Source organism: Podarcis vaucheri (assembly GCF_965113315.1).
Source record: "Podarcis vaucheri genome assembly, chromosome: 18".
In the NCBI taxonomy this organism is placed as follows: domain Eukaryota; kingdom Metazoa; phylum Chordata; class Lepidosauria; order Squamata; family Lacertidae; genus Podarcis; species Podarcis vaucheri.
Genome location: NC_138756.1, coordinates 11,414,444 through 11,431,231, shown reverse-complemented (window position 1 = coordinate 11,431,231; position 16,788 = coordinate 11,414,444). Strand labels below are relative to the sequence as shown.

General features: G+C 51.1%; 1 protein-coding gene across 1 annotated transcript; it reads right to left on the bottom strand.

Moving 5' to 3' along the window:
- Window positions 1-3,734: 3,734 nt before the first annotated feature.
- On the bottom strand, window positions 3,735-13,093 carry ABHD17A (abhydrolase domain containing 17A, depalmitoylase). The gene is made up of 5 exons (XM_082206642.1): window positions 12,777-13,093; window positions 10,361-10,917; window positions 7,479-7,673; window positions 6,101-6,280; window positions 3,735-4,882 (listed from the first exon to the last, which is right to left on the bottom strand). The coding sequence occupies exons 2-5, from the start codon at window positions 10,675-10,677 to the stop codon at window positions 4,657-4,659; spliced, it is 918 nt and encodes a 305-aa protein (XP_082062768.1). The 5' UTR covers window positions 10,678-10,917; window positions 12,777-13,093; the 3' UTR covers window positions 3,735-4,656.
- Window positions 13,094-16,788: the final 3,695 nt, after the last annotated feature.

Sequence of the window (16,788 nt, the reverse complement as noted above, 5' to 3'; positions counted from 1 at the left end):
ACCACCCCCCGGATGCCTTTGGACTCTCAGCTCCCCAAAGGGCTGGCCAGCATGCCCAGTGGTCAGAGATGACGGGGGGAGGTGTGTGTGTGAGGCCCACAACTTGCGGAGGGGCGCAAGTTCTCCATGTCCTTGCTATATATACCGGGACACATCCGCAGGGGAACCTAAATGTCCGTTTACGAAGCTATTGCGCTACCAACCTTACTCTATGCTTGTGAAACGTGGGCCACTTATAAACGCCATCTCCAACTCCTTGGAAGATTCCATCAATGGGGGTCTCTGAAAATTTATACACATCACCTGGGAAGACAGGCGAACTAAGGTCAGTGTCCTGGAAGAAGCAAAGATGGCCAGTGTCAAAGCGATGATTCTTCAACATCAACTTCGTTGGACTGGTCGTGTTCTGCAGATGCCTGATGATCGTCTTCCAAAGCAACTGCTCTATTCCGAACTTAAAAATGGAAAGCGTAATGCTGGTGGTCAACAAAAGAGGTTCAAAGACTCTCTCAAGGCAAGTCTTTAAAAATGTAGTATAAACACCGACAACTGGGAAACACTGGCCTGCGAGGGCTCCAGTTGGAGAACAGCCTTGACCAAAGGTGTCGTGGGCTTTGGAGACACTCGAACTCAGGACGCAAGGGAGAAATGTGCTAGGAGGAAGGTGCACTTGGCAAACCCTCACCGGGATCAACTCCCACCTGGAAACCAATGTCCCCACTGTGGAAGGAGGTGGGGATCCAGAATTGGCCTCCACAGTCCCTTACGGACTGACTGTTAAGACCGTGTTTATGGAAGACAATCTTACTCGGCTACAAGGGATCGCCAAGGAAGCAGCCGCTATATACTGCTAGGTCTTTGGCCGGCCATTTCTTAAGCCACAGAACAGAGTAGCCTGAGGCAGGGAGTTCCACTGGTTAACTGCTACGCACAAAGGCAGGGTTGGTTTGGGCCAACCCTCAAATCCATACCCTCCCAACATTTCTCCAGTGAAAATAGGGATGTCTTATTGCATTATCATTTTAATATTTATACCCCACCCATCCGACTGGCTTGCTCCAACCACTATGGGTGGCTTCCAACATACATAAATTCATCAAACAAACAAACAAAAATTCCCTAGAAAGGGCTGCCTTCAGATGTCTTCTAAAGGCTGTATAGTTACTTATCTCCTTGACTCACCAGCCCGCAACATTTCTGCGGTGAAAAAGGGGGGCTGATGGTTTAGGCATACACTGGTACCTCGGGTTAAGAACTTAATTCGTTCCGGAGGTCCGTTCTTAACCTGAAACTGTTCTTAACCTGAAGCACCACTTTAGCTAATGGGGCCTCCTGCTGCCGCCGGAGCATGATTTCTGTTCTCATCCTGAAGCAAAGTTCTTAACCCGCGGTACTATTTCTGGGTTAGCGGAGTCTGTAACCTGAAGCGTATGTAACCCGAGGTACCACTGTATTCAATTATGGCGAAGTTATCCACAGCCCTGTTTTTTAAAATGAGCCCCTCCAAAGGGACAGAACGATGGCACCCCTGGGGTTTCCTTCCATGTGAAAGCTATTTTTACATTTATATGTTTTAGAAAGCATCTGAAAGCAGTCCTGTTCAGGGAAGTTTTTAATATCTGATGTTTTATTGTCTTTTTAATATTCTGTTGGGAGCCGCTCAGAGCGGCTGGGGCAAACCAGTCATATGGGCAGAGTAAAAGGGTAAAGGTAAAGGTAAAGGGACCCCTGACCAATAGGTCCAGTCGTGACTGACTCTGGGGTTGCAGCGCTCATCTCACTTTATTGGCTGAGGGAGCCGGCGTACAGCTTCCGGGTCATGTGGCCAGCAGGACTAAGCCGCTTCTGGCGAACCAGAGCAGCGCACGGAAACACCGTTTACCTTCCCGCTGGAGTGGTACCTATTTATCTACTTGCACTTTGACGTGCTTTGGAACTGCTAGGCTGGCAGGAGCAGGGACCGAGCAACGGGAGCTCACCCCGTTGTGGGGATTCGAACCGCCGACCTTCTGATCGGCAAGTTCTAGGTTCTGTGGTTTAACCCACAGCGTCACCTGCGTCCCATATATGGGCAGAGTACAAACAAATAATTTATTATTATTATTAGGAAAGGCAACACCCCCCACTATTACTCGGCCTTCCCCAATTTCCTGCAAACTTCAGACACACAACAGATCCCTTCCTGCCTCTCTCTCCACCAGGAAGTTGACAGCTCTTAAGAGGAGATAGAGATAGATATATATTTGGCACAAACAAACAGTTTTCTCTCATAGGATTAAGTCCGCCCCAGGCTGTTCCAGCCGCTTTGCTAATCGGAGGCTGCTGGGGACAACCGCGTGCCACAGAAGGGGAGGACTGACCCCGCAAAATTGGCCTCCTCCGGTCAGATTTTGCAGGGGCGGTTTTGAAAATAAATCTAGGCTTATTTGGGGGGATTGGAAAATGGCCGTTCCTCCCCCCCCATCCCTCTCTTCCTTCTCCCCATTGACCATGCTTTTTAACATCTATATGAAGCCGCTGGGAGAGATCATCAGGGGGTTTGGGCTGGGTGTCCATCAATATGCAGATGATACCCAGCTCTACCTCTTTTAAATCAGAACCAGTGAAGGCGGAGAAGGTCCTGTGTGAGTGCCTGGAGGCGGTTGGAGGATGGATGGTGGCTAACAGATTGAGGTTGAATCCTGACAAGACAGAAGGACTGTTTTGGGGGGACAGGAGGCGGGCAGGTGTGGGGGACTCCCTGGTCCTGAATGGGGTAACTGTGCCCCCAAAGGACCAGGTGCGCAGCCTGGGAGTCATTTTGGACTCATTGCTGTCCATGGAGGTGCAGGTCAATTCTGTGTCCAGGGCAGCTCCATCTGGTACGCAGGATGAGACCCTCCCTGCCTGCAGACTGTCTCCCCAGAGTGGTGCATGCTCTGGTTATCTCCCGCTTGGACTACTGCCATGCGCTCTCCGTGGGGCTCCCTTTGAAGGTGACCCGGAAACTACAACTAATCCAGAATGCGACAGCTAGACTGGGGACTGGGAGCGGCTGCCGAGACCACATAACACCGGTCCTGAAAGACCTACACGGGCTCCCAGGGCGTTTCCGAGCACAATTCAAAGTGTTGCTGCTGACCTTGAAAGCCCTAAACGGCCCAGTAGACCTGAAGGAGTGTCTCCACCCCCATCGTTCAGCCCGGACACTGAGATCCAGCGCCGAGGGTCTTCTGGTGGTTCCCTCCCTGCGAGAAGTGAGGTTACAGGGAACCTGGCAGAGGGCCTTCTCGGTGGTGGCGCCCTCCCATCAGATCTCAAGGAAATAAACAACTATCTGGCTTTTAGAAGACATCTGAAGGCAGCCCTGTTTAGGGAAGTTTTTAATGGTTGGTGTTTTAATATGTTTCTGTATATGCTGGAAGCCGCACAGATTGCCTGCGGAAACCCAGCCAGATGGACAGAGTACGAAGAATAAAATTATCATTATTAACAGTGTACGGCAGAAGTTGTGCACGTAAAGACACGGTTCTCTTGCAGGTGAGTTTCTTAGCAACATCTTGCAAGCAACAGGCAAGCGATTCTCCTGGACCCAATTCATCGCAGAAGATGTAGCGAAGCGTGTTTTGAGATGGTGCAGATCTTACAGGAGAGAGGAATGTGGAATTTTTTCCAGGTACCCCAACACACCCAGTTCCAGCCGTGCCCCTGAACCCCGCAAGACACACCCAACAACATTTCTCTGGAGACAAATCTGGGTCTTCCAAACTTTTATTCCTCTTTGTTTTCAAAAACGATCGGGTGGGAGGCTTCCCCCAAACTCCCTCCTCTCCTCCCCCCGAAAACACACACACGAAAAAGATTCCCTGGAATTAAATGAATTCTGGCTCAAACACATGGGGGGTATCCGGATACGGCGGGGATATTCAAACAATAGGATCCGGGAGTTTGTGGACAGAACAGGCAAGCTGTCTCTCTGATCCCCGCTAACCCGCTTAATCCTGGCCTGCGTAGATCAGACAGCTTGTACTCCACAACCAGGGTCTTCGCTCTGGCGTATCCTGGCGAAAACTCCACCCGCCGCAGCGCAGGAGAATCTGTAACGGAGGTCCTCCGGCCTCTAGGTGGCGCTGTGCGACGGGCGGCGGAGGCAGAGCGGACCGTTTTGGCCGTCATGCATTTTGGCGCCCCACCCCACCCTGTGTCCTAGGGGCAGAGCCAGGGATATGCCCCCTCTTCCCCCTTGGCTTATTGCTATCTCTGGAACGCGCCGAGAGTTACGAAAAGAAGGATTCGAGAAAATGGGATGTCGTGGTGGCAGCGTAGTCTCGATGGAGGCGTCGCCGACGTATTTTTTTGTAAAAAAAAAGGACAGCAATGTGCGGAAACGGCTAGTCTGCTGGCGCCGAGAGGGGCGGCTCGGCGCATTGCCGGGGCGGGAGGCGTCGATGTCAGAGATGGCAGCGGGGGGAGAGCGAGTGGCTCCCGGTGTCGGAGGAAATGCCCCCGAGAGAGACGCAAGACTGGCGCCCCTCTGTTAACGGAGGACTCCTCTCCCGCTTTGGTGGGCAGGGGACTGGTGCCCGTAACAGCGCCCTAAAGCCGCGAGCCCCTCACCATCCTCCGAACCGAGGTGCCGCGGCCGGAGGAGAGGGCGAGAAACGAGACGGGCGGTTGTCAGTTGTTCTGGCTGGCCAGGTCGTGCGAAATGAACTTGCGCAGGCGCTCCAGGTACTGGCTGTACAGTTCGATGTCGTTGTGGCCGGCGCCCTCGACCCACAGCGGCTCGACGGCCTTCGGGCAGCGCTCGTACAGGGCCAAGCCGTGGGAGAAGTCAATGACCTCGTCCTCCGTGCCGTGGATGAAGAGGACCGGGGAGGTGATCCGGGAGACTTTGTCGATGCTGCGGGAGAGGAAAAGAACACGAGTTATTGGCCTGCTTCGCTCCGTAACATTAACCATGGTTTTTTTAAACTGCGGTGGGGGTTTTGTGAACCATGGTTATTTAAACCATGGTGGCGATGTGGTTTTTTTTGAACCATGGTTATTTAAATAACCATGGTTATTTAAACCATGGTGGGTTATTTTAAACCATGGCTTTTTTAAAACAACAACCATGGTTTTTAAACCATATGATTTTTTAAAACCATGCCTTTTAACAACAACAACAACAACCACGGTTTTTAAACCATATGGTTTTTTTAAACCATGGCTTTTTAAACCACAGTTTTCTTAAACTGAGTTCCAGATGAAACAAGGCCCTGATTATTACTATTTTTTAAATCTTTCCCACCACGAACCTGTCCAGGTTTTGTGATCTTCAGAGGAGGCCACTGAAACTCCCGCCAGCTACACAGGCAAACTTGGTGAGATTGCTGGACAGGGCCTTTTCAGTGTTGGCTCCTCCCAGACTTTGCAGCTCCCTCCCTAGAGAAGCCAAACTGGCTCCCTCCTTGTCATCCTTCCACCCAGCAGGCTTTCGGGTACTGGCTCCTTTTAAAGAGTGCTCTTTTCACTCTTCCTATTTCAACACATTTGGTTTTTTGTTTTTTATGCTTTTAAAAATTTTATTAAAGTTTAATGACTTTTTAACCATTTTCAGGATGCAGGTGGCACTGTGGGTTAAACCACAGAGCCTAGGGCTTGCCGATCAGAAGGTCAGAGGTTCAAATCCCCGCGACGGCGTGAGCTCCCGTTACTCGGTCCCTGCTCCTGCTAACCTAGCAGTTCGAAAGCACGTCAAAGTGCAAGTAGATCAATAGGTACCGCTCCGGCGGGAAGGGAAACGGCGTTTCCGTGCGCTGCTCTGGTTCGCCAGAAGCGGCTTAGTCCTGCTGGCCACATGACCCGGAAGCTGTACGCCGGCTCCCTCAGCCAGTGAAGCGAGATGAGCGCCGCAACCCCAGAGTCAGCCACGACTGGACCTAACGGTCAGGGGTCCCTTTACCTTTAACCATTTTCAACCTAGGTCTGTTGTTCTAATTTGATTCATCTTGGTCTGGACTGCGAGGGTGATGTGCGGTGACGGACAGGCCCCATGGCCCGCCCTCCTTCCTAATTTGGCAGCAGATGGAAGCACCCAACCCAAAATGCCACACACAGACCCACTCGGCAGCCTTACTTGGGGAAAGCGTCGAAACAGTAGGTCTTCTTGGTTTCCGGGAAGGCGACGCGCATCCCCGAAGTGAGCGGCGAGTGCAGGATCACAGCCGCACACTCGTAGCGAGACGCCAGATCGACAGTGGGCACCGTCCCAATGCTCTGTCCGTACAATATGATGTTCTCGGGACTGATCCCGTATCTGGAAGGTAGGCAGGGAGAGAGAGAGAGAGAGAGAGAGAGAGAGAGAGCGCAAAGCCAACTTCAGTTTCAACAATAATAATTATAATTATGGATGGCGGCTAACGGATTGAGGTTAAATCCTGACAAGACAGAAGTTCTGTTCTTGGGGGACAGGGGGAAGGCAGGTGTGGAGGACTCCCTGGTCCTGAATGGGGTCACTGTGCCCTCGAAGGACCAGGTGCGCAGACTGGGAGTCATTTTGGACTCACAGCCGTCCATGGAGGTGCAGGTCAGTTCTGTGCCCAGGGCAGCTCCATCTGGTACGCAGGATGAGACCCTCCCTGCCCGCAGACTGTCTCCCCAGAGTGGTGCATGCTCTGGTTATCTCCCGCTTGGACTACTGCCATGCGCTCTCCGTGGGGCTACCTTTGAAGGTGACGCGGAAACTACAACTAATCCAGAATGCGACAGCTAGACTGGGGACTGGGAGCGGCCGCCGAGACCACATAACACCGGTCTTGAAAGACCTCCATTGGCTCCCAGGACGTTTCCGAGCACAAAGTGCTGGTGCTGACCTTGAAAGCCCTAAACGGCCCAGTATCCTTGAAGGAGCATCTCCGCCCCATTGTTCAGCCCGGACACTGAGGTCCAGCTCCGAGGGCCTTGTGGCGGATTCCTCCCTGCGAGAAGTGAGATTACAGGGAACCACGCAGAGGGCCTTCTCGGTGGTGGCCCCCCCATGGAAAGCCCTCCCTTTAGATGCCAAGGAGATAAAGAACAGCACAACTTTAAGAAGACATCTTAAGGCAACCCTGAATCTGGAAGTTTTAAATGTTTGATGATTTAACATATGCTGTAAGCCACCAGATGGACAGGCTATAATAATAATAATATACAGAAACATAATAAAACATCAAAACATTAAAAGCTTCCCTAAACAGGGCTGCCTTCAGATGTCTTCTAAAAGTGAGATCGTTATTTATTTCCTTAACATTTGATGGGAAATGCCCGCTACAGTGGTACCTATTTATCTACTTGCACCGGTGTGCTTTCAAACTGCTAGGTTCACAGGAGCTGGGGCAGAGCAATGGGAGCTCACCCCGGCCCGGGGATTCGAACTGCTGACCTTCTGATCGGCAAGCCCAAGAGGCTCGGTGGTTTAGATCACTGAAGAATGGCGAGCAAACAACTGACTTAAACAGGGCACCCTCGCTCACCGGGTGCGCAGTGCCTGCCAGGCGGCGTCGACGTCGGCGTACAGATTCTTCTCGGAGGGCTTCCCGGTGCTGACGCCGTACCCCGAGTAGTCGTAGGAGAAGATGTTGCAGCTGATGCGAGTGCCCAGGCTGATGTAGAAGCTGCACATCTGTCCCAGGTCTACAGCATTGCCGTGCGAGAACAGGACCGTGAACCTGCAAGGGAAGCCACGTTCAAATATATAAAAGGATGTTGCATAGATTAGAGGCACCAATACAAGATGGGGGACACCTGGCTTGAGAGCAGTACATGTGAAAAGGATCTAGGAGTCTTGGTTGACCACAAACTTGACATGAGCCAACAGTGTGACGTGGCAGCTAAAAAAGCCAATGCAATTCTGGGCTGCATCAATAGGAGTATAGCATCTAGATCAAGGGAAGTAATAGTGCCACTGTATTCTGCTCTGGTCAGACCTCACCTGGAGTACTGTGTCCAGTTCTGGGCACCCCAGTTCAAGAAGGACACTGACAAACTGGAACGTGTCCAGAGGAGGGCAACCAAAATGGTCAAAGGCCTGGAAACGATGCCTTATGAGGAACGGCTAAGGGAGCTGGGCATGTTTAGCCTGGAGAAGAGGAGGTTAAGGGGTGATATGATAGCCATGTTCAAATATATAAAAGGATGTCACATAGAGGAGGGAGAAAGGTTGTTTTCTGCTGCTCCAGAGAAGCGGACACGGAGCAATGGATCCAAACTACAAGAAAGAAGATTCCACCTAAACATTAGGAAGAACTTCCTGACAGTAAGAGCTGTTCGACAGTGGAATTTGCTGCCAAGGAGTGTGGTGGAATCTCCTACTTTGGAGGTCTTTAAGCAGAGGCTTGACAACCATATGTCAGGAGTGCTCTGATGGTGTTTCCTGCTTGGCAGGGGGTTGGACTCGATGGCCCTTGTGGTCTCTTCCAACTCTAGGATTCTATGAAGGAGAGATGGAGAGATGGGGTTGCGGTGCTCATCTCGCTTTACTGGCCGATGGAGCCGGCGTACAGCTTCCGGGTCATGTGGCCAGCAGGACTAAGCCGCTTCTGGCGAACCAGAGCAGCGCACGGAAACGCCGTTTACCTTCCCGCCGGAGCGGTACCTATTTATCTACTTGCACTTTGATGTGCTTTTGAACTTCTAGGTTAGCAGGAGCAGGGACCGAGCAACGGGAGCTCACCCCATCGCGGGGATTCGAACCGCCGACCTTCTGATCGGCAAGCCCTAGGCTCTGGGGTTTAACCCAGAGCACCACCCGCGTCCCACCCTATATATAGAAATGAGCAAAGCAGTGATATTTTAGGGAGCAGCCAGGGCCCATGACTTACATCACAGGAGCCTACACAACACAAAACACTGTTGCTGGATGTAGGTTTTTTCCATTTGTTTTCTATCTTATATTTTGGAAATGTACATCCAGTTTCCCCCCTTTAAATTTTTTTGGGGGGCCCTAAGCTATAACTTGTTTAGCTTATACGTAAATCCGGCACTGAGGACAGATGACAACATTTTTGAGGCGCTTTCTCCCCAAAAAAGCAAGCTCAATAAATTTTTTTTGGGGGGGGCACCAAAATTCCTGGCGCGGCCGCAGTAGGCGAAACGGAAAGCTCCCTATAAACTCATTTCCGCTGTAAAAATAGTGTTTCCTTCCGCTTAAAATCTATGTCCCGGAGTTTAAAATCAGCAGCTGTCCATCGACCATCACAGCCTGTCTTGTGCTTGTCACCATAAAACAGAGTTATTTTGCAGCAAGCCTGGTGATATTCAGGTCTTTTGCCAGCAAGGAGGTCTCTTATTTTTAACGGTTTGCAGCAAACCGGACGAACGGATCCTGGTATCCGTTGCAAAGAGGACAGGAAATTCCAAACCGGGGAAACGCCCTCATCCACAGCGGAAACAGCTGTGGCGCTAACATCTGTCTTATTGCTCCTTCCTGGCCGCCGCCCTCCCTTCTTCTCCCCAGCAGGCAGTCCGTGGCCGAGCCGGCAAAATCTCCACTGAGGTTACGGCAATCCCCCCATACGGCAACACTGCCTCCCTTCTACGGCTCCCAACAGAATATTAAAAACACGACCAAACATTAAAAACTTCCCTAAACAGGGCTGCCTTCAGATGTCTTCTGAAAGTCAGAAAGTTGTTTATTTCCTTGACATCTGGCGGGAGGGTGCCACCACTGAGAAGGCCCTCTGCCTGGTTCCCTGTAACCTCACTAGGTCAGGCGGAAAGGCAGTGACGGGCCCAAAGGCACCCCCAGTGAGCTTCAGGGCCAAGAGGAGATTTGAACCCGGGTCTCTCAGTTCCCAGTAAGTCACTCTAATCCCTAAACCATACTGGCTCTCTGATTTTCCCATCAGCCACTTTGGGCAGCTTCCAGTACATATAAAAACAGAATAGAACTTCAAACATTAAAAGCTTCCCTAAACAGGGCTGCCTTCAGATGCCTTCTAAAAGTCAGAGAGTTGCTTATCTCCTTGACATCTGATGGGAGGGCGCCACCACCGAGAAGGCCCTCTGCCAGGTTCCCTGTAACCTCGCTCCCGCCAGAAGACCACGGGGGGGAGGGAGGAAATAACAGAAGGGGACGTAGAGAGCCTTTTCAGTGGTGGCGCCCTTCTGATCGGCAAGCCCTAGGCTCTGTGGTTTAACCCACAGAGCCACCCGCATCCCTTGTAACCCGAGGTACCACTGTATTATTATTATTATTATTATTATTATTATTATTATTATTATTATTATTAGTTGTCATTGCGGTATTGTTTTGGTCTGTCTGGTGTTGTCTGTTTCGCAATGAATAACAACAGCAGAAAGACGGAAAGGCGGCAAACAAATGAAAAGCGAAACAGGGTGGAATAAACCGTCTCACCTGGCGCCAGGTACACAACGGACGTACATGCACCCCACGCGATTCCCCCGGCTGCTCTTGGTCAGAAACACCTCAATGGTGTCCAGTTCCCGCTGGGCGTACTGGAAATCCGCTCGTTCCCCCAGGTGCAGCTTCCAGCGGGTCATGGCTCCTCCTCGGGGGGAGGCGCTGCCGGCTCCCCCCGCAACGGGATCCGGTTCGGGGACGATGGTGTACGTCGGCTCGGGGGGCAGGAAGGCCAGTTTGGCGGCGATGCGCCCGGGGCAGGGCGGGCAACAGAAAAGGCAGCAGAGTTCGCTGACCGTCAGGCCGTTCATGGTGGCCGGCGGGGCAGGAATATGGGGGTTTTTTTAGGGGACACCCACAGAAGTCCTGGGCCGGAGGAAAGAAGCGAAGCTAAGGGCGCTTAGGGAAATGTTTTAGCTTCCCGCCGGACGGAGGAACCCTTTATGACATGCCCACTCCGAAGAACTATGAGAGGATTCTCCCACATTCCGGCGTACAACGGCTGCGTTCCAATGTCTCCTGGCTGAGCATTTGCTTCCCTCTGCAGAGTCCTAAAAATAAAAAGAGAGAGTGGATTAAATTTAATGATTATCTAGTTAAATTTGTTAGGGACGCGGGTGGCGCTGTGGGTTAAACCACAGAGCCTAGGGCTTGCCGATCAGAAGGTCAGCGGTTCGAATCCTCACAACTGGGTGAGCTCCCGTTGCTCGGTCCCTGCTCCTGCCAACCTGACGGTGGAGGCCAATTCTGGATCCACACATCCTTCCACAGTGGCGACATTGGTTTCCGGGTGAGAAACCAAATCTTTGAGAGCCAAGGTACCACTGTACAGTGGTGCCCCGCAAGACGAATGCCTCGCAAGACGGAAAACTCGCTAGACGAAAGAGTTTTCAGTTTTGGAGGTGCTTCGCAAAACGAATTTCCTACGGGCTTGCTTCGCAAGACGACAATGTCTTGCGAGTTCCTGCTGGTTTTTTCCCCTCCCCCCCTTTTCTAAGCCGCTAAGCCGCTTATCAGCTGATCCGATAAGCCACTAATAGCGCTAATCCGCTAATCTGTCAATGGGCTTGCTTCGCAAGACGAAAAAACCGCTAGACGAAGAGAATCACAGAACGGATTATTTTCGTCTTGCGAGGCACCACTGTGTATATATATATATGCACAGACGTTTTCCGCAGTCCAGGGCAGAGGCCGCCAAGCCGACTCCCTTAACTACAAATCCCATACAAATTCCAGTAACAAGAAGCCGAAAGCACCAGCCTGAAGATGACGAGTGAGACCTCGTCGAAACGTCGCACAGACACCCCGACTCTTACACGGGAAGACACCCGAAGACACCAAAACCTGCATTCCTGTACCCGTGAAAATCTACGAAAGCGCATATATATATATATATATATATATATATATATTAATAAATCATTGCTGCAGAGTCATCTGTGGATTGGACAAGGTTTTTTCTTTCTTTCCAGGATCCACAACCCTGTCGAACGGTGTGCTATGGAAAAACAATAATGACATCATCGGCCGCTGCCTGCCTTCTAAACACACACCGTTAAGTATTCAACTCTGCCAGATGTATCTCTGGGGGGCAGGTGGGGCACGCAACTCAGGAGGGAGGGGGGCCGACTTCAGAGTAAACAGGTAAAGGTGCAGACACCCGGACTGCTCTACTGTGTGTGCGCGCGCTCTGGAAAGGGTCAAAGTTTGCAAAACAACCCCACCCCCCAAATACGCACGCAAATGGAGAGAACGCAAACAGTTCCCAACTAGGTTCTCCTCCTCCTCGGAGACCTATTGAAATCAATTGACCTTTCGGTGGGTTTACCAGCGCTGAGGCATCTGGTAGACATACCGCCTAACACCTTGGTGCTTTGCAAAAAAAAGGGGGGCGTTGAGAAGATTTAAGAAGGCGACCTCCCGGGTACAGTCTTGAAGCCCCTGGACAGCTGTTGCCAGCTAGTTCCGGCAATACTGAAGGATTGGGGCCCACTGCAGAAGGCAGCGTCTCGGCTTAAATCTACCCTTAGCCCTGATCCTTGAGGACTGGCATCTTGTTCTTGCATCCAGGAAGGGCTGGTGGGGTGGAAAGAGGGAGCCCGTTCCTTGCCCGAAACCCCGGGGAGCCGCTGCCGGTCCGCGTCGTCAACAGCGCGCTCGGTGGAGCCGCCGGGCCGACTCGCGAGGAGGTCCCTCAAGGCAGCGCACCTCGGGGGAGAAGGGAGGCCCGAAGGCGCACGGATAATCTCCACTCCTCGGGGAGGGAGGCGCGCGCAAAGCGAAAGGAAACTCAACCCGGATCGGGCTCGCCGCCACGGACTCCCCTCCCTGCACCCCCCCGCCTCTATCCGCCGCGGGATCCTAAGGACAAGTGACGCCCCCTCCGCCCCCGCCTCGCCCGGATAATCACCCTCGCCGCCGCGCGTCCCTCTCCAAGTCCCGACGGGGGTCTCTCCAAAGCGCGCTTTGGCGCACGGCAGCTGGCGTCTCTTGTGCGCCTCTCTCTTTCTCTCCCTCCTCCGTCTGGCTGGCTTCCTCCCTCCTCTCCCGGCAGCAGCTGCTCGGATCTAGCCGCCCAGCACCGGCCAGGCCCCGATCCGCCGCCTCCGGGCCCCCGCCCGGGCGCTGCAACCGGCCCCCGCCGCGCTCCGCATTACGCGCCCGGGGCCTGGAACTTGGAGACGCGGCTGGTGCTGGCTCGCTGCTCGTCTGCGCCTCCCCTTCGGCGCCTCCTGCTCCTCCTCCCGAGGAGGCGGATGTGACAGCAGCGACAGCCGCACTGGAAATGACGACGGGGCGGCAGGAGGAGCCGGAGGTGGAGCGAGGCCTCCTCCGCCCGCCCGGCACGGGAGAAAACGGTTGCCACGCTGGGAAAAGGCTTCCCGAAGCGCCGCGCCGCGCAAGAGGTGGCCCGATGCGTCTCTTCATGAGTCATTTTCTCGCGGGGAAAGGCCCAAGCCCCCCCCCCAAGCGTTTCGCTTGCAGACGGGCATCCCCAGGAACGACTGTTTGCGTGACTCTCTGGAGAGACGCTGCCTGTGGGCATTGCTAGGTGGACAGCTGGCCTGAGTCAGTACTGTATAAATGTGCGTCTCTGTATGAGTCACTGATCTTTTCTTAATAAAAAAATTCCTTCCAGTAGCACCTTAAAGACCAACTAAGTTAGTTCTACAACGCATCATCAGAGATCTACAACCTCTCCTGGACAATGACAGTTCTCTTTCTCAAGCTCTGGGAGGAAGACCTTTCTATACAAGATCTCAAAGTAGCTGTTTTACTACAAAGGAATTTCAGAAATAGACTGGAAAGAGAAGCTGCTGAATTGCAACTCATTACCAAACTCAAAACCATGGAGAGACCTGGTCTGAACAAAGACATTGGATTCTTATCTCATTATACATGACTAAGCCATTTCTCACCTTCTCACCCCTTGCCTTTTCCTGTAAGACCTATTGCAGTCGCTAAGAGTCGTCAACAGGCTCATCTCAGCTACCTGCCAATCTCCCATTCCCACCACCCTTCTGAGTAATACCCCTCCCCACCTTCTCACTATATAGAAGGGTCTGGCAACTTCTGTCTCAGTGTATCTGAAGAAGTGTGCATGCACACGAAAGCTCATACCAAGAACTAACTTAGTTGGTCTTTAAGGTGCTACTGGAAGGGATCCTGAAGTGTATCTGAAGAAGTGTGCATGCACACGAAAGCTCATACCAAGAACTAACTTAGTTGGTCTTTAAGGTGCTACTGGAAGGAATTTTTTTTATTTTGACTATGGCAGACCAACACGGCTACCTACCTGTAACTGCTCTTTTCTTAGTTACTCTCCATTATCCTGGACGGGGGGGGGGGGCGATGATTCATCCCAGCCACTCGAAGTGTCCCTGTTTTCCAGGAACAGTCCCGGATTTACTGAAACCACCCCAGTTTCTGATTTAATCCCAGAATATCCTGCTTATCCTATTTTCTTTTGGGAAACGTTGGAGGGTATAGAGTTATGCCACCCCCACCCCGAGCCAAGGAAAAAACTAACTCTAAAACCTTAAAAAGCAGAGACTTCACCTTGCCGGCAAAGGTCCAGACAGTGGTACCTGGGGTTAAGTACTTAATTCGTTCCGGAGGTCCGTTCTTAACCTGAAACTGTTCTTAACCTGAAGCACCACTTTAGCTCATGGGGCCTCCTGCTGCCGCTGCGCAATTTCTGTTCTTATCCTGAAGCAAAGTTCTTAACCTGAAGCACTTTCTGGGTTAGCGGGGTCTGTAACCTGAAGCGTATGTAACCCGAGGTGCCACTGTATAGTCAAAGCTCTGGTTTCCCCAGTAGTGATGTATGGAAGTGAGAGCTGGACCATAAAGAAGGCTGATGGCCGAAGAATGGATGCTTTTGAATTATGGTGCTGGAGGAGACTCTTGAGAGTCCCATGGACTGCAAGAAGATCCAACCTCTCCATTCGGAAGGAAATCAGCCCTGAGTGCTCACTGGAAGGACAGATCCTGAAGCTGAGGCTCCAAGACTTTGGCCACCTCAGGAGAAGAGAAGACTCCCTGGAAAAGACCCTGATGTTGGGAAAGATGGAGGGCGCAAGGAGAAGGGGACGACAGAGGACGAGATGGTGGGACAGTGTTCTCGAAGCCGCTTCTGGTGAACCAGAGCAGTGCACGAAAACGCCGTTTACCTTCCCACCAGAGCGGTACCTATTTATCTACTTGCACTTTGATGTGCTTTCGAACTGCTAGGTTGGCAGGAGCAGGGACCGAGCAACGGGAGCTCACCCCGTCACAGGGATTCGAACCGCCGACCTTCTGATCGGCAAGCCCTAGACTCTGTGGTTTAGACCACAGCGCCACCCGCAAGCCTAACCCCTGTATAGGGAAGCCTTTTAACGTGTATTATTATGTTTTTTATATTTGTGGGAAGCTACCTCTCAGAGCGGCTGATGTTTAGTCAGGATCTCCTTTTTCTGTAACTGGAAGCCCTGGGTTCGAGTCCTACCTTCGGGAGCAGGAGAACACGAGCTCGTTCCACCTTCCACGTGACAGTTCTTCAGATGTTTGAAAACGGCTATCATATCTCCTTTTCTCCTTTGCGCCTGCCTGACAGTTGGAAATCCAACCGGTGAAGCTTTTAGGCCTTCTTTGCTTTTGAAACCAGGGCAAAACACTAACCCTCTTTGGTCAGCAGATGGAGATAGTGGACCACAATTGGACCTGCTGTCTTTAACTTTGTAAAAGCTACAGATAGGTAGCCGTGTTGGTCTGCCGTAGTCAAAAATAAAAAAATTCCTTCCAGTAGCACCTTAAAGACCAACTAAGTTAGTTCTTGGTATGAGCTTTCGTGTGCATGCACACTTCTTCAGATACACTGAAACAGAAGTTGCCAGATCCTTCTATATAGTGAGAAGGTGGGGAGGGGTATTACTCAGAAGGGTGGTGGGAATGGAAGATTGGCAGATAGCTGAGATGAGCCTGTTGACGACTCTTAACGACTGCAATAGGTCTTACAGGAAAAGGCAAGGGGTGAGAAGGTGAGAAATGGCTTAGTCATGTATAATGAGATAAGAATCCAATGTCTTTGTTCAATAAAACAGCTACTTTGAGATCTTGTATAGAATGTCCTGAATCACAAAACAGAGAAACCAGTAGGAGAACACTTCAATCTCCCAGGACATTCTATACAAGATCTCAAAGTAGCTGTTTTACTACAAAGGAATTTCAGAAATAGACTGGAAAGAGAAGCTGCTGAATTGCAACTCATTACTAAACTTAAAACCATGGAGAGACCTGGTCTGAACAGAGACATTGGATTCTTATCTCATTATACATGACTAAGCCATTTCTCACCTTCTCACCCCTTGCCTTTTCCTGTAAGACCTATTACAGTCGTTAAGAGTCGTCAACAGGCTCATCTCAGTTATCTGCCAATCTCCCATTCCCACCACCCTTCTGAGTAATACCCCTCCCCACCTTCTCACTATATAGAAGGGTCTGGCAACTTCTGTTTCAGTGTATCTGAAGAAGTGTGCATGCACACGAAAGCTCATACCAAGAACTAACTTAGTTGGTCTTTAAGGTGCTACTGGAAGGAATTTTTTTATTTTTGTAAAAGCTATATATACACACCGTATATACAAAAGACACAAGAGGCTTGCTTTGCAATGTAGTATTTCCCCTTTTCTTTTTAGAAGGCCGAAAAGCTCAGTTATTTGCATATAATAATTGCATATAATAATGCAAACCTAGAGACTTGCATATACAAAAGACACAAGAGGCTGCGAGAGAGTTGAAAGCATAGCTTATTTAATTTTTATACATTTTTTTCTCATTTTTTGCAACTGTTTTCTTATTTTTTTTTCACCCTTTTTCTAATTTTTTTCTCATTTTTTTTTTTAAATTGTCCTTTTGGAATTTTATTTTTTTATTTTCCT

Coding starts and splice junctions, on each gene's coding strand:
- ABHD17A (XM_082206642.1), bottom strand. CDS start 10,677: ATGAACGGCCTGACGGTCAGCGAACTCTGCTGCCTTTTCTGTTGCCCG. Junction 7,674..10,360: donor CGTTGTGTACCTGGCGCCAG/GTGAGACGGTTT, acceptor CTTCCCTTGCAG/GTTCACGGTCCTGTTCTCGC. Junction 4,883..6,100: donor TGTTTCGACGCTTTCCCCAA/GTAAGGCTGCCG, acceptor CCTCTCCCGCAG/CATCGACAAAGTCTCCCGGA.